We start from the raw sequence: 23,205 nt of genomic DNA, 5'->3' as shown, positions 1-23,205 counted from the left end.
CTCATTGATATAATGTGTACCTGCTACTCACTAGAGGTTTGGAGATACAATTAAGGAAACCTAAGACAATATATCTGTGGTAAGATATGAAGGCACAAACAGAGTAGGAAATGTGAGATTATTTTCAGAAAAACCAATGTTTTAAATATACTAATTTAAAGAAATAATCCAAATTTGCCTTTTTAGCTTCACAGCTGTAAGTACTAAAAAGGCAAGTGTATTTTTGAGAGCTAAAACCACGGTAGCCTATCAATCTATGAAGCTGAGAGAACCTATGAGTGGGGATTCAACAATGAACTCTCATCTTTAGTTTCTGGTAAAGCAGAATGACTGAAAAACTGGGTGGCTTCACCTTATGGTTTTGATTCTCCAAAGCTGGAAGGTTGGATCAAGACATCAATCTGGCATCACCCTATCATCTTAACAAAACAAATACACTTAAGAGCTGATTTTGGTTTCATGTAGGGCTCAGGTCTCACTCAGTCCCAACAGATTTGCCAGGCCTGATTCTATCTATAACTCAGAAACAACAGACAAATCAGCAGAAGTCCACAAATAAGGCATGAGAAAAAAACCTATGGAAATTCAGAAGAAGGGGAGATTATTTCCAGTTAGAGGTACTGAGGAGCAACATCAAAAAAAGACAACTCAATGCCCTTGAATGGGCAGAACTGGGACATGTGATGATGTATAACTTGGTACTACTTAGTGATTAAAATCTTGGTCTCAAATGAAGTTGCAAAAAACTGGGTATCTAAATGCAATGTGGTATCTTGGGTTAGACCCTAAAACAGAAAAAAGAATTGAGGAAGCCCATGTAACTTTAAAGAGTCCTAAGGAGTCAAAGGAAAAAGTAGAGACGGAGGAATAAAATCTTGAACTTTACTGGTATTAGGAACATTGCCCACTTACCCTTTCTACTTCTTAAACAGCACAAACAATAATAATTCCATTTCTGGGAATCTAGTCAAGGAAACTCCTTAATAAGGCTTTCACTTTATGTAAAAAAGACATTCATAGAATTTTTAATAAGAAAAAAATCAGAACAGTCTAAAGAGAAAAATAGTTAAGCAAAACTATTATCAGGCCTTTCTCCATATTCCTACCAAGTCTACCTAACAAACTTCTCTATTTTTAAGCCACACTTCCTTGCTGTTGCTTCTAGACAGACTTTGATTTGGTAGCTCAATTATATATAACACATACTTCAATTACTATACTACTGATAAAGTACTTCAATAATTTGTTTCATGGTCCTCATTATGAGAACTTTGAGAGCAGAACCTAAGTATGTTCACGTGAGAATCCTTAGCACACAGGGTTAGTAAATAGGCTCTGCAGAAATGAAACGTTACATTATATAGGAGGCACACCTGGACAGGAGTCCCACAGAGAACAAATCCAAATTTTCTGAAGATCTGTACAATAAGCAGAAACTACAAATATCAGAAGATATAAGGAACCACTAGTAGCCCAGAGGGTAGCATATTTCTTATTAGAGGTTAGAGAGGTAGCTGTATTACCCTGATAATATCACTGAGTAGAAGGGCTATTTTCATAGAAGGAATATTAACAATATGATAGATCATGGTGACACTAACATTGTGTTTTATCTAAGAATCCAGGCTCTAAAGTGATATAGCCCCCCGTCTGAATTTTAGCTCTGCCTTAATTTCCACATCTACAGAATGAAGGTGACAAAATTAAGATCTCTCTCATAAGCTTGTGAAGATTAAATGAGATGATGCATACAAAAGCTTGGCATAGTGCCTGGCACATAGCAAATATTCAAAGTTAATTTTTATTATTGCCTCTCAAACTTCTGGCCTCTACTTAATTCAGCTGATTCAGATGGCAAGGAAAGAAAGAATCCCAAGAAACCTGGGCAGCATCTGTAGGAACTGTGACATGATGGAATAAAACATCACATCCTGGTGGCACAGTTCACTTTTTATTGCTAGTGACTGGACTCTGGAGAAGAAAAATAAGTATAAAAAATTCAGAGCCCACTGGAGTAACTAATCCAAGTTACCACTGTGTTGAAGGTACCATGCTTTGTGTCAGAGTAACACAGTAGCAGTAATAGTAGTAATAATACTGTAATGATAGTAGCAGCAGTAGTTAACGTTCACAGAGCACTTCCTATGTGCCAGCTACTGTTTTAAATGCATTTCATGTATTAACTCGTTCAACGTATTAAGTCTTAGAAATAAGCACTTAGGCTGACGAGTCCAACAGCTCTGGAGTTAAATCGTGGTCCTGCCAGTAATGAGCAAGTTACCTCACTTCTCTGAGCATTAGTTTTCTCCTAACTGGGAGTGAGCACACCTAACCCACAGGCATAATGTGAGGACTGTCTGAGATAACAAACGTAAAGTACCTATCATGTGCCAGATAACCAGCTGATACCCTCGTAGCTGTGTCTTTATTATTGCCGCTAATATTATTATTACATCTGAGGACCAAAAACATCATTCTGCAGGCATGCAGAGTAAAGTTTCAAAAGGGGGAACTTTTTTCTTCCTTCCTGAGTTCCTCTTAGCCTTTTTCTTTCCCCAAATGGTAAGCATCTATATTATTAAGCTCTTCTCAGAATAAACTATACATGAATACAAAGTAAAATATTATACAGATAAAAAGACCTTTAGAGTAGCTTTAAAAGGTTTCTTTTCCCCACTCTAGGAACACTAGTGGTGAAAATACTGTATTTCCTTCAAGTAAATAGTGCTGAAAAGAATAAAAATGGCATATGGCTGGGGGAATCTTCCAAAGAAACTACTCTACACAGCCATCCCCCGTTCTTTTCTCTGCCTTTTAAGGTCACAGTAACAGGATAGAAAATCTGGGACTCACACCATCTGTCCAGACAGTTCCATCACTGCTCATTTCTCTTGTTAAATAATTAGAACACTTCACACTTCCCAAACACTGCTACAATAAAGAGCAGTTAAAGCAGAATGATAGAAGCTCTTTCTATGCAGAAATGTAGTGGTTAGAAATGAACCATTCTTTTGAAGTTTGTGGGTTTCAGATCATGTCAGTGAGAAGAAAGAAATTCAAGTCTTAGAAGGAAATTTAAGAATAAAAGAATTATAATACTGGCTCTAGAAAGTATCTTTCTTAGAAAAAAGGTGACATCCTCATATGACTTCTCTAAGAATAGATTTGGCAGTTTAATATTGAGTTAATTATATATGTATCTAATCTGTAATTTTCTCATAAGACTATGAAGAGAGATCGTTTTCTTTACCCTTGTCCTACTAGTATAGTAATAGTAATAGCAGCTAATAATTCTTGGCACTCAGGACATCTTTAATTCTCTTCAAAACCCTTTTTTGTATTAACTCACTTAATCCTTAAAAAGCCATTCTATGTAGCAATTTCTATTATTATTCCCATTTTACACTTGAGGAGACTTAGGCGGAGAGGTTAAATAACTTGCCCAAGGTAAAATAGCTGGGGTTCAAAAGCAAGTTGACTGGCTCCATCCCTTTAATTTCTGTGCTACACTATCTTACAGTTTTTAAAGAAGCCTCTAAATTATACATTAAATTCAGCTTTTTTTGTGGGTTTTTTTTAAAGGTTTATTTATTTAATTTAGAGAGAGAGCGAGCACAAGAGGAAGGGAAAGAGGGAGTGGGACAGAGAATCCCAAGCAGACTCCATGCCAAGTACGGAGCCTGACACAGGACTCTATCTCATGACCTGAGCTGAAACCAAGAGTTGGATACTCAACCATCTGAGCCACCCAGGCACCACCAAATTCAGTTTCTTTATTATATCTGAATAAACAAATTATAGCTGAATGTCATAAACACTTATCCCCATTCACCTGGTCATAGGGAGAATGTCAATTATATATTCATTAACTTAATTTCTGTCTTATATTCAGAGCTTACCCAGCATGAATGTGTTGTTGTCATAAAGCAAAATAATTTTTATATTAAATAAAAGTTTCAAGAATATCCTCTGGGGTCAATGTCAGTTTGGGGATACTTTATAACTAGAAAAAGGTTTGGATTACTCTCAAACCTCCAGAATTTACCTTACATGAAGACTCCTTGCCTTCAAATAAAGATTCAGCAATACCAAGAGGGTGTGTCAATGTACCCAGGAGAAACCAGTCTGAATATGGCATTTCTCTTCTGTGTCACAGAATTCTCCCCACTCTGCCCAATGGCCCAAATTTATGATAGAAGCTCCAATCTCAGCTAGTTAGTGAATCAAATTTAAGCTTCTGGGCACATAACTACCATAATAATGACAGTAATAATAATAATCACTTTAGTAATCATAATAACAACAATGATAACCATCATTTACTGATAATGAATGCTAAGCATTATGTCAGGTGCCTCATATCATCAGGTGTATCAGGGAGACAGTGGGGAGTAGTGGTTAAGGGACAGGCTGCTGAGTCCTTTCATTACTTGCTGTGTGGTCTTGAACAAACTACTTACATTCTCAGCACCTCACAGAATACCTGTCTCCTAAGATTGTTTTGACGATTAGATGTGTTAACACATGCAAAATGTTCATAACAGTCAAACGCATAGTAGTGCTACCCAAACTTAATAGACTAGGAGATTAATGTTCAGAGAAAAGCTAAAGGCCACAAATAGGTTAGGGTGCAGCCAAGGTCCCCCAGGTCTGCCTTGACTCCTAAGCCCATGCTCTTTGGGTTCTCATTCCCATTCCTTTGCCTCTCCTTCTCTTTCTCTCTCAGAATTGAGAATAGGTCAACTGCTTCATAAAGGAGAGCATTGTTACTCTAATGTCATTTTTGTCTTTTCTCATCAGAGAGTTTTACTGTAGCAGCATTAAAAAAAATGTTAAAAATGTCAATCTAACATACTGCACTCCATCAATTCCGAGACATTTCCCCCCACCCAAATTTTTCCATCTGTGAATCATGTGTCTCAGAATTATAATTGACAGTATTTTTCCTTTCTGAGTAGCACATAAAATAATGGTGCATCTTACAATCCATACTATCTTATATTTGACAAAATATGGTAGCTGTTAAGCTCAATGAGTATGCTTTAAGGATCAGCCCTCAGTCATTGTTGAAGGCTCATTCCTGAGCTTGCCGAGCATTTGTGGCCTCAGACCAGTTCAGTTCCAGTGTCCTCACTTAATCTTCACTTCACCCTATCTCCTTCTTACTGACCCTTATCCATTTCCATCAAATTAACAAGCTCCTGTAACTCTAACAGCCAATCAGTATTTTGGCTAAGGCTCTGGGCTTGGTTTTTGTGTTCCTTGTTTTGGTTTTCCCTTTCTGATGACTCAAGGGCTTCTAATCATAATGACTCTTTGGACTGAAGTCCCAGGGGCACTTCCTCCTCTTACACTGTCCTTATAAGTAGTCCATACTTTCCAAACACAATTGGGCTTTATGGGTAAACTGAGGAAGTTAGCTAAGAGTGAAGCTGTGACAGTCTTTCGTTTGTTTTTCATTTTCAGTTACTTACTATTTCTACCTTCTGAAATTATTTCTCTAGCCCCTTTTATAAGTACTTATCTGATTCATACTTAAATTTTTTTCCCGTTTTGGCCTGAGTGCCTCCATTCCACATATGGTCAGTCTCTTCATAGAAGAAAAAAATGTCGAGTTTTACATCATCTTTTCCTTGGAAAGATAGTTCCAAGCTGTCCTCTACCTAGGAGGAAGACAAAAACCATCACAGACTGAAACGAAGGAAATATATTTTCTTAAAAAAAAAAAAAAAGATTTTGTTTTATAGAGAAAGAATACTGATTCTAAGATAATATATTTTTTCAAACTGGAACATCTCTTAAATTGGGATTTATCAATAGCGTGCCAAGATTTGATTTCTTTTTTAAATGCATATAAAATAATGTTGCTTCTGATAATTAATGAAAACTCAGAGTAAATGATTTACAGTAGCTCAATTACCACTCTGCAGAACATTCTGTTCCTGAGCCCCTTTCTGACTAAAGAAGGAAAGGAACCAAAGAAAAATGATTCCCTTTAATAATCAAGAAAAACTATTAGGAAATAAGTCTCTCATCTCAATCAATAATAAGTACTTAAATAAATGTGGCATCACAGAAACCCATCTATGTAGCATAAATTATATTATGTATATGAAAAAAGAAAAAACAAAAGTTAAAGATACAAAGAATTTTGAGAACATTTCCCTAAAGAAACTTAACCTACAAATAATTATGTTCCCATTAGACTTGGTGCCTCTGTCTTGATATAGCACTAATCACATAATTACTATGTGCTTTTTTTTTTTTTCCCAATTAGACAGTGAACTCCTCAAAGAAAAGTACTGTAACTTATTCATGTTTGTGTCCCAGGTGCAGAGTGCAGTGCCAGGCAGAAAGTGAGTGTAGAGTAAACATTTGTTGCATGCCTAGAGTTCTACTGCTTTGACTCTGACCTCTGGAAAATATTTTATTAAATATTTTTTATAAACTGGAATAATTAGGATAAATAAATTTTTCAGTGACTAAACATACTTCTACTCACTTTCCAGGACAACACCTCACTGGGAACAATCAAATTAAGAGTAAGATGTTGTTTGGGGAAAAAAAAAAAGAGTAAGATGTTTGCAAGGAATCATGGGCTTAGGGCATAGAAATCAAATTGTCTAAAAGGAGATTTCATTTAAGTCATGATGACCTATTCCTAGTTGAACTCAGAAAATTGCTATGACCCAGAACATGTGAAATAAATAAGAAATTCAAGTACTATTTGAAATGATTCTATAGTTCTAACCCTTAGCTACCAAAGGACCGTTTCATGTTGATAATGACAGGATGCCTAAGTGAATAAGAAATTAAATGACTTATGAGAAACAATATAATTTCAGGTGGGGTAGGTGAGATTCTTAATAATTGTATTAATTTTGCATTACATGGTATACTAATTACATTATATTGTTATCTAACATAATGGCAACAAATCACCTGCAAGAGTTCAAGATCCTTTTCTCCTTCTCATTGTCAAAAGAAAGACAGATTTTCTAGTTTCCTTAAATAGTGCAAAAGTCACATAACAAAAAACAACAAAAAACAACAAAAAACAAACAAACAAAAAGTCACATAACAAGCTTCTGCTAAGCTCAGCCTGGCCAGTACTGAGTGATACACATGTAACATTCTTAACCATCTCTGAGTTAATATAAACTTTACTTTTGAGACATGGTACTTATGAAGTAAAGCAGATTTTTACTACTGACCTTCCCAAATTTGTGTTTGAGTGGAAGTCCTACATCCTGAAATGCTGAAATAATATCAGATTTATAATCTTGTATAAAAATTCCTAGGTCAACATCTTTACTATAAGGAATAATGTTGCATTGCCGATACCACCCTAAAAATAAAAAAGAAACAAGAAAACTTTTTAAAAACTTAAGTTTGGAAAAAATTAGTCACTATTGTATGATCTTTGTAAGAGTGGATTTTATTTCTTAAGATTAGACTTACAGCGCTTTACCAAAAATATTTTTAAAAAATTAAATCCCGGGGCGCCTGGGTGGCTCAGTCGTTAAGCGTCTGTCTTCGGCTCGGGTCATGATCCCGGGGTCCTGGGATCGAGCCCCGCATCGGGCTCCCTGTTCCGCGGGAAGCCTGCCTCTCCCTCTCCCATTCCCCCTGCTTGTATTCCCTCTCTCGCTGTGTCTCTCTCTGTCAAATAGATAAATAAAATCTTTAAAAAAAAAAAAAATTTAAATCCCAAACTAAAATCTGTGGTTATAAGAAGCCATCTGTTGAAGAACCTTTCTTTCCTTTTTTTTCTTTCCTTCATTTTTACTGCTCTGAGCACTCAGCATCCTCAAAAACTTTCATGATGTATTTTAATTTCTAAATAAGCTATTAGCTTTAATAATGTTAACTGGGCCAGGCCGCCAGGGTGGCCCAGTTGGTTGGGTATTTCAGCTCAGGATATGATCTCAGGGCTGTGGTACTGAGCCCTGCATCAGGCTCCGCACTCCATGCAGAGTCTGCTTGTTCCTCTCCCTCTGCTCCTCCCCTGCATTCTCTCTCTCCTCTCTCAAATAAATAAATAAATAAATAAATAAATAAATAAATAAATAAATAAATAAATAAATAAAAATCTTTAAAAAAATAATGTTAACTGGGCCATCCATTTAAAAAAATTAAGTTACTTTTGAGAATGTTTGATCATAAACCTCTAATGATGAAGGCTGCCTTTAAGGTATGCTAAAAAATATAATTTAATTCTTTTGCTTAACCAATATCCCCTTCCTGAGAAATAATTTATTGAACAGCTCGTGTCTGATGGCTCATATATTTATTTATTTCAGAGAAAGAGAGCGTGAAAGTGTGGGGGGAGGAGGGGAGAAGGGAGGGGGAGAGAGAAACTCAAGCAGACTCCCCATGGAGCATGGAGCCCAACGAAAGGCTCGATCTCAGGATCCTGAGATCACGACGTGAGCTGAAACCAAGAGTCGGTCGCTTAACCGACTGCACCACAAGGTGCCCCTGATGGGTCATATAAAAAAGAGAAGTATCATCCTCAATTTTCAGCACATTGTCAATATCAAAAGATATTTCTAGGTATATTTACTATGTACCTACTTCTCAATTAGGTGCTCTACTACTGTTCTAAAAAACCAAAATCTATACCGTAATACTACTAAGGGCTCTTGGGTCTCCCCTGTATCCTTCTAATTCTTTCATCCAAATTATTCAGAAAGTATATAAATGTCTATGATTGTCTTTATAGGCATTGCTATTGGGCAACACTGTCTGGCATTCTAAACTTTAATTTCATTGTAACAGAGATGTTTAGAAGTCCAGGATGGCATCTCATCTCTAGCTTGAGAAAATTCCACACTCCACATCTATCAGAGAATCATAAACTATTAAAAATGGAAGGCTCCTTGGGGCACCTGGGTGGCTCAGTTGGTTAAGCATCTGACTCTTGATATCAGCTTAAGTCTTGATCTCAGGGTTGTGAGTTCAAGCCCTGCACTGGACTCCACGCTGGGTATGGAGCCTACTTAAAAAAAAAATGGAAGGCTCCTGAAATAACATCTAATTCAACTCCTTCATTTTGCTCTTAAATGAAGAAAACCATGGGGCTAAAAATGCATAATAAAACACGACAAGTAATTAAGAAGTATTTCTGATGACATAGTTTTATAACACAATCTTACTTCAAAAAGTTAAACCTTAAAGCATATATCATATACATGTGTGAGATGTGTTTTTTTCTTGGCTTACTCTACCTAAAAGCTCTGTGACAATAAGAACCACATGAATTTCCACAAAGCCTAATAAATAGGATAACCATATATCCCAGTTTACATCTGTCATATCAATATAATTACTAATGGTACTCCTTTTCACTCTTAAAAGTCTCTCGAATTGGACAACAAATTATATTGTAACACTATAAAAACAGAAGCAGAATTAATTTTTGTACAAATAAAGTTATAATCAAGAAAGAATACAGTTATGACCAACTATAGTTATTAACAAGAGGGCATAAAAACAACAGAATTTAGATTCTTAATAATTCTAAATTCCAAGAAGTTTGATCTAATGTATAGTGGAAGGAGATCCAAAAATCTTTCTCTGATGCTAATAACAACTCGCATAAGGACTCTAGAAAAGTGTACATTTCCCCACCTCAGGATGAATGGAATGTGGTAAGGCAGTGATGTAACCAGTGAGAGTATCAGTGACCTGGAAAAGACTTGTAGAAAGACCTTCTGGAACTCCCTTCAGTCTTTTTCTCGTTTGCGTAAGTAAATGTGTAAGTAAGTAAAGAAATAGAATAGAGGTTTTTTTGGGTTTTATTATTTTTTTTAAAGGCAGAACAATCTTTGGGACAGAAATAATAAAATGCTAATCCAAGGATTGCCTGAAGATCAAATATAGTCTACATGTTCTGATATAAATTTTATACATGACTTACAGTTTTTGGTAAACACAACATGGCCTTCCTAACTCTCTTGTATGTTTCTGAAATTAATTTCTTTAAAGAAATCAAGAAATTCCTGCTCTGTGCACTACATTTATTCTGTCTATAAATATGACACTTCAAATATCACTGATGTTTTGTCATCTCAAGTAGTTATCCCTAAAGCCAAAGAGGATGAAATGACAAAAAGACAAATGTAAAGCAATAAGAATTTTACCTAGACAAGTTCCACTGCTCAGCCAGAACCGTACTCCCAATTTCTTTAATGTTTTGGCTGCCAGTTGCAATAATTCCTTTGCATTCTTCCGAAAGGCCATAGCTTCCACAGTGTTATCATCAAGGTACTGCTACAGATACAACAAATACTCAGCTATTACAGCCATTTCTAAATTGCTAGAAATATTTCTGTGACATCTAAATTAAATCTGAAAATTAACCCCATATTATACATTTTTCTATTATAAAAAAATCAAGTTTCAGAGTTCCTTGTTAGTTGCTCATTTATAAGACTACAGGAACAGATTCTAGAAAAAGACAAGTTAAAGGGGAAGGAGTATAACCAGGATTCCCAAAGGATGAGACTTCCACTTTTATCAACTCCTTCACATCACAATTGAGCAGATTGGGCAGTTAGGAGAAAAGAAGACTAATTCTGAGAGCTATAAGCATATCTGAGCCAAAAGCACTTAGTGACATTTTCATGATTCACTGATTCAGTTGGTCTTTAGAGACTACAGGGCATAATAAAAAGAGCCTGGGATTTTGGTTCAGATTATCTGTGTTCAAGTCCAGCCCCACTTCTTCTTAGCTGTGGTGCTGGGCGTATCACCTCAGGAGAGCACAAGCTCCATGAGGAAAGTGACTTCATTTTATCACTTTATCTCTAGAGCCCAGCACAGCACCTGAACATCTGCGGAATGAGTGAGAGAGTGAAAGAACAAAGCTCTCTTAGATATGGTTTCCTCATCAGGCACTAAAGGATACTAATTACACTTTGCAGGACCGCTGTGAAGACTTAATGACACAATGGATTACAGAAAAATGCTTCATAAATATGAAGTTCTAGATAAATATTATCATTATCATTTACCTAGTCATGCTTTTCTAATTTTCTCCATTTTTAGGGTGTTCTAGACTGAGGAAAACACTATAAATTCTTCAGTGATGCTTCGTTACTTATGGGTCAAAATCTAAACTTCTTTGCATAGGAGACAAGGACATTTGTGTTGGGGTCCCTGACTACTGGTCCAGCCTCACTGCCCCTCTCCTCACACTTCATAATACAGCAATAACCTCTAACTCCCCAAATACACCATGACTTTTCAAGCCTCTGTGCCTTTATACGTGTTTCCTTTCTCAGAAATGCTCCTGACTAACAAAATCTTTCAGGTCTCAGTTCTACCTTTTGAAAAACATTCCCTAATTTTTCTAGGAAGATGTATTTATTCTCCCAGTGCTACCCTTTTGTTCAACATTTAGGGAGCAAAGAATAATATTTGTCCTAGATATAGGCAAAGACAAATGAAAGAATCTGTCCAATGAGTTTATAATAGTTACCATGTGTATACACTTTCACCATAATTATTATCATTTTTAATTCACATTATTGGTTTTACTTAGGTTTCCTCCACTAGGCTGTAAAGACAGTTCCTTGAGGGCGTGTACTAAACCTCTGCATCACTGTATGTAACAATTTAGAATGGTGCCTGACACATAATATGTGAGTATCACATATAGTGGTGAATGGGTAAATGAATAAATGACCAAGCCCCTCCTGTACTAGGCCCTGCCTATAATACCCAAAATATCCTGTCATTCTTTTACAATATAGCAGGAGAAAATATAGCTGCTGGAGGGACTCTAAGGATCGTAAGAAAAAAGTATCCCTAGGAAGAAAGTGGGATCCCAGAAGATAAGTTGCCTTCTCTACACATACAAATTATACAGGATCCCTTCAAGATGAAAACATTCTCAGAGCTACAGCTTCTCTGAGAACACATGATTGGAATGGGAGGCACATGTTCTTATCCTTGGTGTGATGGAAAATACTGGAGACGCAAGACTTAGTCTATGCTCAGCCAATAATGACTGTGTAGCACACTGAAACCTCAATTTTTTTATTTGTTAAAAGCAAATACTTGCCTAATTTCAAAAAGTGACTGAAAGGGTCAAATTAAGTAACAGACATGAAACTCTGTGCTTGATAAAGACATTACTCTGATAGTTATGTCCTACTGAGGCTGCGCCTGCATGGACATACTCTCACCTCTGACATACCTTACCTAGCACGACACTCCCAGAAATTCCATTTCTTAGAATTGACCCCATATGTATTAAAGTATATACACCTATAAACCTTTTGCATCTGTTAGGGATTTTTAAAATTATAGTATGCATGTTTTTTCTACTTAAAGATGTCTTATATCAATCTTGGGCTTATCACGCCTCTAGAAAAAGACAAAATCCTAATTTAAATATCATGTCCATTTGATCTTTGTTATTCAGGTAACCTTTCCCCAGGCTTCCCCCAAAATACGGATGGAAAATAACGTGACATTTATTTTATAGATGAGGAAATTAAGACTTAGAAATTTGTCCAAAGTCTCAGAAAAAAATTAGTAAAAGGAGGAGGATAATATAGCTTTGTAGATATCCCTAGGCCAGGTGTCCAGATAGTTCCATATTTCCCTCTGGTTTTTCACTGGAATTCAACAGACTGGACTGAAAGTCATTAATTATTTTTTGATGGTTACTGCTGAAACAAAATCAAGTTCAGGAAAATGTATATTATCCTACTTCTAAACTTCTTGGTAGATTGAGAAAATAAAAGTAAATAAAGTAAGTCAAGAGAGCATTTCCTCTTCTCCTCCTCCTCCCTTCCTGAACTATTCAATACTAGAACTATTAGGTAAGGCAGAGCAAGAAAAGGCACATGGGTGGCCTGGTATGGGTATCAGAGCCTGAGGAAGTGATGAGGGAATCCACATGGAGGGGACAGCCCCTCCATGTCCAGTGTGGGGAGTCAGAGCCCGAGTAGTTTGAGAAGTGTGTCCATAGATGGGGGCAGCACAGGGGGAGATTAGCAACATTCAAGCAGGGTGAGGACAGCAACCATGTGGGAGAGGGGACAGAAGCAACGACAGGAGATTGAACAAATAAGCAAATGTATTAAGAATAATAGGAGTCAAGTTTCTCACTGTTTGAGAAGGGAGTCACAAATAAGGAAACAAACCCTATGCTGTTTAACTGAAACATAAATTAGTTGGACTGGCAATATCTATGTAAATTCATGGATTTTGATAGATAGACGGATACAGAAATAAACACACACACACAGTCACTGAGAGGGCCTGTGTGCAACAAAACCCAAGTAGCAAAGAGCACACCTGGCATCCAAACCTTGGCTTCTAAAAGGAACCAGGACTTAGAGAAATGGCTGATTCCAGCGTTGTCTCAGGGAAATTACAAGATGAACCTAGAGCACCTTGTTCCAAAAAGCAAAAAAGTACTCAAAAAATGATGAAGACATGTCAAAAAGACATGTAAGCCATCATGAAGAGGTTCCCACTGGCCAAATAGAGAATAATTTGAGGATCAAAGTAAATAATGAAAATAAAGGGGGCTCCTGGCTGGCTCAGTCAGAAGGGTATGCGACTCTTGATCTCCGGGTTATGAGTTCAAGCCCCACATTGGGTGTAGAGATTACTAAAAAAATATGAATTAATTTTTAAAAAAGAAAATAATGGACTATAACTTATTGAATAAAACAGGAAATCATGAGTTCATACTGATGTAAACAAATAAATTGAAAGATTGATAAGGATGTTGACAATTATTTTTTAAGAGAGAGAGAGTGCAGAAGTAGTGGAGGGGCAGAGAAGGGGTAGAGGGAGAGAGAAAATCTTAAGCAGGCTCCATGCCCAGTGCAGAGCCTGATGTGGGGCCCAATCTCATGACCCTGAAATCATGACCTGAGCTGAAATCAAGAGTCTGACTCTTCACCAACTAGGCTACCCAGGAGCCTCAGGATATTGACAATATCTACCTGGTGTTAAGGTACCTTTGGGGCACCTGGGTGGCTCAGTCAGTTGAGCTTCTGACTGATTTTGGCTCAGGTCATTACCTCATGGCTCATGAGATCAAGCCCCACAACGGGCTCTGTACTCAGCAGGGAGTCTGCATGGGATTCTCTCTCTTCCTCTGCCCTTCCCCCACACCTCATGCACGCTCTCTCAAATAAATAAGTAAATAAACCTTTAAAAAAAGATTCATACCAAATTTCTATTAGTTACAAAGGAAAAAACAGAAACTTTAGAGGGGTGAAGCTAGGATACCACTTTAATCAAGTGATCAATGTGAGTATCAGCGGTAATGGGACAAATCACAACCATGCAGCACCTGATAGGATGTAATGAGAAAAACATAGAATCACTTCCGTATTATTCCTACTACAGGTGTATTACCTGAATCTAACATGAGGAAAAACCAGACAAACCTCAAACAGGGACAATTTACAAAATATCTGGCCTGTAATCTTCAAAAGCATCAAAGTCATAAAAGTTAAAAAAAAGACTATGAAATCATTCCAGACTGGAGGAAACTAAAGAGAGAAAAATTAAATACAGGAGTGCCTGGGTGGCTCAGTCAGTTAAGCGACTGACTTGATTTAGGCTCAGGTCATGATCTCAGGGTCGTTAGATCAAGTGCTGGGTTGGGCTCCACGCTCAGTGCAGTGTCTGCTTGGGATTCTCTTTCTCCCTCTCTCTTTACCCCTCCCCCCACTCACATTCTCTCTCTCTCTCCCTAAAATAAAAAAAAATCTTTAAAAAAATAGAGGGAAAAAGAAATATTAAATACAACATGTGATTCTAAATCCTTTTATCATATTTTACTCTGAACTGGATCCTTTTATTATAAAGGCCATTACTGAGACAATTAGCAAAACTTGAATGGGGTTAAATAGTGATACTCTATGTGTTAACTTTCTGATTTTTTTATTAAGACAATGTAGACAATGTCCTTGTTTTGGGAAAATACTAAATTATTTGAGGTTGTGGGATACACAGTCAACAACTTACTCCCAAATGGTTTAGGAAAAAATTACTTGTATTTCATTTATAACTTTCCTGATAGTTTGAGAATGTTTCCAAAAAAATATTAGAAACAGAAAGTTAGAAGTTTGTTTTATGAGCTCTATTAGATTAGTTCATTGCTTGTTTTACACCAGGCATTATATTTCAGACTGTTTGGCGCCATCAAGTGTTCAAAGTGATGTATGCTCACTTCAATTTGAAAACTGAAACTCCTGGTACTTTTAAATGATGAAGAATGAAACATTTAAGAGAATAAGAAAAAAGAGTTATCAACCTAATTAGGCACCCTACATCAGTAATATTAATACAACAGCAAAAGAGAAAAGCAAATTAGAAATCACAAGTATACCCTGCTTCAAGTGAAGGACACACATGATCCTACTATAAATATAAACCTCCAGACAGGATTACAGTCTCCAGTGTGATGGTACTTTAAACACCAAAACTACAAGGCTATATATGATAAGCCCTCGGAGCATCTGTCATTAGCATCCTTTACTCAAATGCTGGTCGAGTGCTTGACTGAAAATTTCAAAAGCAATAATAAAAATACAGAATTAAAAAATTTGATACTATCCTAATGCTGTATCAATATTTTGAAACATTTTATATTTTATACTGCTTTCTCACAAAGATCAACAAAATGAGTCTGGGGAAATGCTTGCTAGGTAATGGAGTAGTCCTAATAAGTATCCTTAAAAAAAATAATTTCATTCAGATGAGCACCTTATTCTCCATACATTTTTCCATAATTCTAGGACCTTTTCTTTGTGCCAGATGCTGTTCTAGATACTGGGGCTACAGAGGTGAGTAAAGTAAGATGCCTGCCATCAATAAGTTCACATCATCTAGTAGGGGGACAAGACCTACATTCACAATTCACTGTGATAAGAGCTCTGACAGAGGCAGCAACCAGAACAAACTCCCTTAAGGCCAGAGGAGTGAGTGGTCAAGTCCAAGCACCAGGCTGCATCGTCTCTGTGTCTTGTTATTACCACGTGATAAATGAAGATCAGCGCTTGCCTGTGAGAGTAGGCCCATCCATAGATGCAGTTTGCCAGCTTTTCATCCATGAGGCTGACTGGGTATGTTTCACAGCTCCACAATCACAGATTTAAGGGGACTGGGCCGGGAAGACCCACCAGGGAGGCTGGCAGGCCTCGGTCCAGGGGAATAACACAGCCTACCGGAAAAACCTTGCATTTGCGGGTGTGGGGCACTGGGCCAGTGATGATACGGCTGGTATTTCATTTCCTCATTCCATTCCTGTCCATGTGTCTACAGTTTTCTTGGAAGGGAATCCCAGAAAATAAAGGGCAAGTGGAAGGATTCGGGTACCAAAACCCCACCATAAATCTGTTTTTACTGTATTTCTGTTTCAAGTCATACCTTAGAGCTAAACCTTGATGACTCTCAAAATCATCTTTACATCCCCAGGGTCAGGAGAGTTCCTGGGAAACAGGCTTTCAATAAATGTTTATTGAATTGAAAGCTACAGCAGCAGAATAAAGTAAAGTTCAAAGAGCACTGGTCTCTGTGTAGCATTTACCTTCAAAAACCTTCATAAACACAAAACATTCATATTCATTTCATTCCATGAAATCTTTTCCAAATCTACATGGTCTGTCTCCTACAGCGGCTTCATCCTAACTGGGGTGCTTCAGGAACACACCACCTTTGATAAAGCATATGGTGTATCCTAACTGAAAGCAGAGGCCAGTGCTAACCCTACCAAAAGTCTATTCAAATAAAACAATGTCTCCATAAACATCACACCATTTAACTAGGGAAGAAATAGTTTCTTAAGGTTAATGTTTAATCTACTTTAGGGCCCCTGGATGGCTCAGTCGGTGAAGCGCCTGCCTTCAGCTCAGGTCGTGATCCCAGGGTCCTGGGATTGAGTCCCGCATCAGGCTCCCTGCTCAGGAGGGAGTCTGCTTCTCCCTCTGCCCCCTTCCCCTGCTTGTGCTCGCGCTCTCTCTCTCAAAAATAAATAAAAAATCTTTAATCTACTTTTAAAAAATTAAAACAATCTAGAAGAAAACAGATGAATCGAAAAAGATGTTTTCTTACTGATTTTCCGTAAGTCCCTTCATTTCCTCCCCCGAAATATTAAAAATAAACACATCTCTTTTTACAAAGTACAACACTTGATTATTTCTAACCTGAAAGAATGCTCGAGCTTCTTTATACCTACACTCAATAAACCTAGAGTGTGGTATTTCTTCTAGAAAGTGCACTGGATCTTTCGGGATGAAAACTTCTAGTCCATCAACAGTAATTTGTTGCAACTCTGGCCTGAAAACAAAAGTTAAGATTTATTACAAGGACTTAACCCAGAAAACTGGCAGCCTCTTCAAAATATACAACATAAGTAAAACAGCTAAACATCAAGTATATTTTCCTCAGTTACCTCTGAGATCACTTTTTAAGATCTACTCTCTCAGCAACTTTCAAATATACAATTCAGCACTGTTATCTATAGTCACCACACTGTACATTATATCCCCAGAACTTATTTGTAACTGGAAGTTTGTACCTTTTGACCATGTTTACTATGTAAGCATATATCCATCAACATACTTTCTCCTGTGCTTGCACTTTTTATAAATATAATCAAGAGCTGTATTATTTTATGTCTTGCTTCTGTCACTCAACATTGTAGGATTCATCTATATTGTTACACAGAGCACTAATTCATTCACTTCCATGCTCTACAATATTTCATTGTATGAATATACGATGTTTGGCAGCATTGAAAACAATGTTGTTATGAACATTCTTATATATATTTCCTGATGCACATTCCCTGGACTTCTTCCTGTTGAATATTTACATTTCAAAACTGATTTGTGTGAATTACATATTAGATTTAATTACTAAGTGTAAACAAAGAGTAAGAATTCATGACTGGACAATAGAGGTTTCAGAACTCGTCTTTAGATCCTGAATTTACCTGTCAAAAGCTCCAGGATAACGACCAAACTGTAACTTTCGAAAAGGAACAAATTTCCTATCCATGTGTCCTTTGAGTCGTAAATGGCCATGCCAGAGGTAGTTGCCATTCCTCTCATGAAAGACCACCAAGTGGATGGCATGACTGGCCAATCTGCAGACGTAGTGCAGGGGAATTTCAGTTCCAGAAAGGGAGTCTATCCCATCTAGCCGGGGATCTTTGCTCTCAATCTTTAGGCATTGAAATCCCATATTTTCAGCTATCCGGAACCAGCCTTCCTAAAACAAAAGAAACATCAAGCTTAAATATGTAAAACCAAATACTGGTAGCAAAACTAAAGTGATTCTTACACTGAATTAAGCCATACATATTTTTGCTAATCTGCTCTTTGCCCAAAGATTTCAAACTAAGGGTGGCAAGGGGGAAGGTGGTGGTGGGAGAAAAAAGGAGAATACCAAAAAGGGAAACTACGTAGCTTGGTGGACATGTTCAAAGACTCTCTTTATGCAAATTAATACCAATTTCTTCCTTGAAAAGAAAATGCTCAGGTTAGTGTTCTCTGGTTAGTATCTATACTAATAATAACCATAACAAAAAATAAACACCTAAAATGAAGGGATTTAGAAAAATAAAAGTAGCAGGGAGCAAACATCTAAACAAAAACCAAAAAACATGAAAATCTACAGAGTGAAAAAGACAAAACTGCACCCATGAAACAAGAATCCTATTATAAGAGTACACAAAATTTTTAGAAAAATATAAAAATTTTGGGCAAGAATATGAAGAAAATCAATGACATTGTTAAAGATTTTGCCTAAAAGTAGAACAGTTATTAGAAAAAAGAGATGAAAAATCATTGAGCAAAGATAAGAAAATGAGAGAATTCTGGAAGTCCAACATCCCAGTAATAAAATGGTCTTTCTTTCAGAAAGAAAAATCACTTTTAATTAATACTATCTTGGGGGGAGGGGAGTCCTACTTAAATCAATAACACAAGAAAAAGAAATAAGGTCTAAGGGTTGGAAAGGAAGAGACTAAAATGTCTTTTTGTGCAGAAAATACAACCATCTACATTCAAAGAAAGAGAAAAAGAAAGAGGGGGAATGGGAATGAGGAAAGGAGAATGGGAGGAAGAAACTTTGGAGTTTATCTATACAGTGCAGAGTTCAGAACAGTAGCTGGGAAATAGCATCAATACACAAAAATCAACAGCATTCTCATTACCTATAACAATGAATTGGAGAAGGAAGAGGAAAAATATCCACATTATCCACTGCCCCCACCCCTCACACACAAACATACACACAAAACTGTAAGGTAGCATGGAATAAATCTTATCAAAAATGTGTAAAATATAGAGCACCTGAGTGGCTCAGCTGGTCAAGTGTCTGCCTCTTGGTTTTGGCTCAGGTTACGATCTTAGGGTTGTGGGATTGAGGCCCATGTTGGGCTCCACACTCAGTGCGGAGTCTCCTTGAGATGCTCTCTTTCCCTCTCCCTCTGCCCCTCCCTCCACTTGTGCGTGCTCTCACAATAAATAAATAAATAAATTAATTAATTAATTAATTAATTAATTAATTAAATCTTTTTAAAAAATGTACAAAATCTGTTAGAAAAATTACAATATTCTGTTAAAGCTCATTAAAGGACACCTGAATGAAAGGAGGTATATTTATGTTCATGGTTAAAAAATCTTAATATTTTAACAATGTCAAGAAACCTCTCATGTTTTTGCTTTCTCAGACTAGCCTGGATAATGAAAGACACATGGCCCAGGCACCTCCACTGCCCATCTGACAGCCAGCCATCCTGAAGAAGTAGAGCTGCCTAGCTGACTGGAAACTGAGCTTAGCTGAGATTAGAAGAACTGCCCAGCTAAATGCTACCCAAATCACTGTCACAGAATCATGAGCTACACAAATGGTTGTCATTTAAGCCACTACATTTTAGGGTGATTTGTTACACAGTAGAAGCTAACTGCTATATAAGTCAGATTAGAAACCAAATACGCAGGTAAAAAGAAACATTTTCAGATATGCAAGGTTTCAACCTCCCATTCACACTTTCTCTGAAGGGAATTCCTAAAATGTCGTGAAGGGGAGTTACAGAACAGTATCTGCACAGCAGATCAGTCTGTATTAAGGCAAAAAGACCCAGAGTTCTAGGAGGGATGTCTCCAAGGGCAAAAAAGTGGAACTGAGAGATTACCCAGTATGTTAGATCCTATTGGCAGTGTCATGTTTCTGTTACAGAGTTTATACACAGATTATTAATAGATACATAGAAAACTAGTTAACAGAAAAGGAGGAAAAAAGAGCAACTAATGAATTGTTGAACACAACAGAAACTTACGATGTACTATATGTTGGCAAACTGAACATAATGGAAAATAAAAAAAAAAAAAGAGTTGCATGAGAAAAGGAATATAATGAGATTAAATGAGGTAGCATCCAAGTGCTACCTCATAAGGTCAACACTACTGGTTTAATACAAAATGTGATATAGTCATTTTAGGATGATAATGGCAGAAGAGACTGTGTGTGTATATAGGAAGACAAAATAGATATGAGCTAAATTCTCATAATTTATAAACTAAATTAGAAATATTAAAATATGAAAATTTAATTTAAAATTTTTAATATGAAATGTTAAAAACATGAAATATTTTATGAAATATTAAAAATAGAAGCGGAAACATTTCATTTATAAATGAGAAAATAAACAAGGTAGAAAGAGTTGTGAGTGGTTGACTCTAGGAGTAGAAATAAGGGATGAGGAGAGAAGAGCAGATATTGCTCTTTTTCCTTATGAGTTCTGTATTACTATCTGACTTTTAAAACTTAGGACTAGTATTATTTTAATTAAAAATATAAAAATTAAATTTAAAATACCATATCCTAACTTCTCCACAAGTTTAAATATTTTAAAAATATAAAATTGGGAAGAAAGAAAAAAATATGCCAACAAAAATCATGTACTTATATGTACACTTTGTCTGTCTCATCACTTGTATCACTGCCTGGAAAAACCAACTGTAGGCCAGAAAAAAGTCAAAGCTCAGTCTCTTGACGCCCTGTGTTAAGAGCCCAGGGCAATCAAGGAAACATGTCGCTTATCCTGCCTTCCCATCGCCACCCTGGAGCACAAGCCTACCTACCAGTGGTCAGCACAACCAGAACAGATCCCACTGCACAGCTGGTGCACATCTATCACAGGTGGCTGACTAAACTACTTAAGTTCATTTACTCTAATGCTGATTTTCTCACCCTTATTTGAATAACTCCTCAGAATGAAAAACAGTGAAACTGGGTAGTTAGAGGTATTCCAAAAAAAGAAGCAAGCAAATTTTTGGCATGTTTGGTCGACTTTTGCTTGTAACCATTAAACAGGATGGAAATATAAGTTTGAATTTTTGGATACACTTAAGCAGCCCTCCATTTGAGTACCAAACAAGTACTGCACCCTTACAGAATGGAAAGAGTAGTGCTATAGACTAGTGATATTGCCCTCACATACCTTACGTGGCAGATACTGAATATTCATTACCAGATCCCTTCCTACTTGCCTGCCTACACTGGTGGAAATCCTAAATACCTGTCTTTTTAGCTCCCTTTACAACAAGAAGACATAGGAGTCTAATTCTGGACAGTGAGTACAGGCAGTTTATCAGAGCTTTTGAGAAAAATTTTTGCTTCAAAGAATGAATAGCGTCACCATCCCTTCCTCTCATGATGCCTGCCTTAAACATGGATGTGATGCGTGGGAACTATGACAGCTACCTTGTAATGACGAGAAAAATGAAGAAAGAACTTCAGTGATGCCATCCTGACATCAGTGGGCAGCTGAACTAATACCAATGGCACCAATCTCAACCGCTTGTTACACAAGAAAAATAAGTCCCCTATTTGCTTAAGCCACTATTAAGTGTCTTCTGTTACTTATTACTGAAAATATTCCCAATACAATTTATAAAAAGCTTTAAAGATTTTTGAAATGTTTTACTTTTCAAACTGGTTTAACCCCACACTATTTTGTAAAAGACACATTCTGTTATCTGAAAGTGAATCATCTTACCTCATTCTTCCACAGGTGATACCGCAGTGCAAACGCAGTAAAGTCTCTTGGAACACAGAAAAACTTGCATTCTGAAGAGGAGCCATGAGAAGTATTTTTGACTTGTTCAAAGTCTTTATTAATCAATTCCAGAATCAAAGGATCAATAAGGAACACTGGTACATTTTGGCTGGATGTTAGCATAATAAATTTTTTAACTGCACGCTGTTTGAGAGGAAAAGAATCCCCTTAATTCTTCTAAACCAATACAACAATCTACCTTATTAAATTTTTATTCATTAATTCTATAAGAATATATATGTTTCACTCAGTAGATTCATAATATAAGGTAAAATATGCTATAGCAAAAACATATGCAACACACTATAGAGAATAGTAAGCTACTAATTAACTGTACATCCAAAGAATAACAAAATCTTCACAGAGGAAGTCGTATCTGAAATGAAAACTCTGGGCTTACAAATTATTCCCTAGGTATTAACTAAATCTTTTTGAGCCAAAGTGGGAGAGGAAATACCAGATGTCAGTTTTTAAAAACTGGTCATGTCAACCTTTTCAAAATCAAAAATCAATTGTATGTGCCACTTTTCTTCATATTTGTAATACTGCTTAATAATTTTTCTAAGCAAAAGATTCAAACTAAAATATATTGCCTGCTTGACTATTCCCATATATAGTTTGATTTTCTAGTAATAATGTAATATTTTAAAATATAATTCTTTTGGGCAGTAAGTAGAGTCCCCTACTGAAAATGTAAATTTCAAAATTAGAATAGAAACACAATAATCACACTCAAGAGTAAGTAACACCAAAGAGCAGCAAAGATAAATAGAATAACTGGTGTATATCACTGCTTAAAAACATACTTCAATGAAAGTAATAATCATTTCAAAGGGATGTACGCCATCAAAAAGGTGCCTCATAGAATTAAGGGTAAACTCTTATTCACATAATCTGAAGAAATACGTAAAATATATACAAGATATAAATAGATAGGATATTAAGAATTTTAAGGATAGAAAAAATGACCATAAAAGACTCTCTCTCTTTTTTTTTTTTTTAAAGATTTTATTTACTTGACAGAGAGAGACATAGTGAGAGAGGGAACACAAGCAGGGGGAGTGGGAGAGGGAGAAGTAGGCTTCCCACGGAGC

General features: G+C 36.6%; 1 protein-coding gene across 9 annotated transcripts in view; it reads right to left on the bottom strand.

The window, feature by feature from the left end:
* Positions 1–23,205, bottom strand: part of FKTN (fukutin) — a 91,854-nt gene that overhangs the window by 38,177 nt on the left and 30,472 nt on the right. For all 9 annotated transcript variants that reach the window (XR_010407777.1, XR_010407778.1, XM_064579589.1 and 6 more), the window contains 6 exons: positions 22,052–22,255; positions 17,978–18,255; positions 17,187–17,319; positions 10,146–10,275; positions 7,215–7,348; positions 5,536–5,663 (listed from right to left, as the gene is read on the bottom strand). Coding sequence is in view for 7 of the 9 variants with exons in the window: in XM_064579589.1 (XP_064435659.1) it covers positions 5,536–5,663; positions 7,215–7,348; positions 10,146–10,275; positions 17,187–17,319; positions 17,978–18,255; positions 22,052–22,255 (1,007 nt within the window). In the remaining 2 variants the exon portion in view is untranslated. The remainder of the gene's footprint in view (positions 1–5,535; positions 5,664–7,214; positions 7,349–10,145; positions 10,276–17,186; positions 17,320–17,977; positions 18,256–22,051; positions 22,256–23,205) is intronic.

This window comes from Mirounga angustirostris, unplaced genomic scaffold (genome assembly GCF_029215605.1).
Source record: "Mirounga angustirostris isolate CCGP_5_RB_7025 unplaced genomic scaffold, mMirAng1.0.hap1 SCAF_15, whole genome shotgun sequence".
Lineage (NCBI taxonomy): Eukaryota > Metazoa > Chordata > Mammalia > Carnivora > Phocidae > Mirounga > Mirounga angustirostris.
The sequence above is the reverse complement of the archived record's forward strand: the minus strand, read 5'-3'. Positions and strand labels throughout refer to the sequence as shown.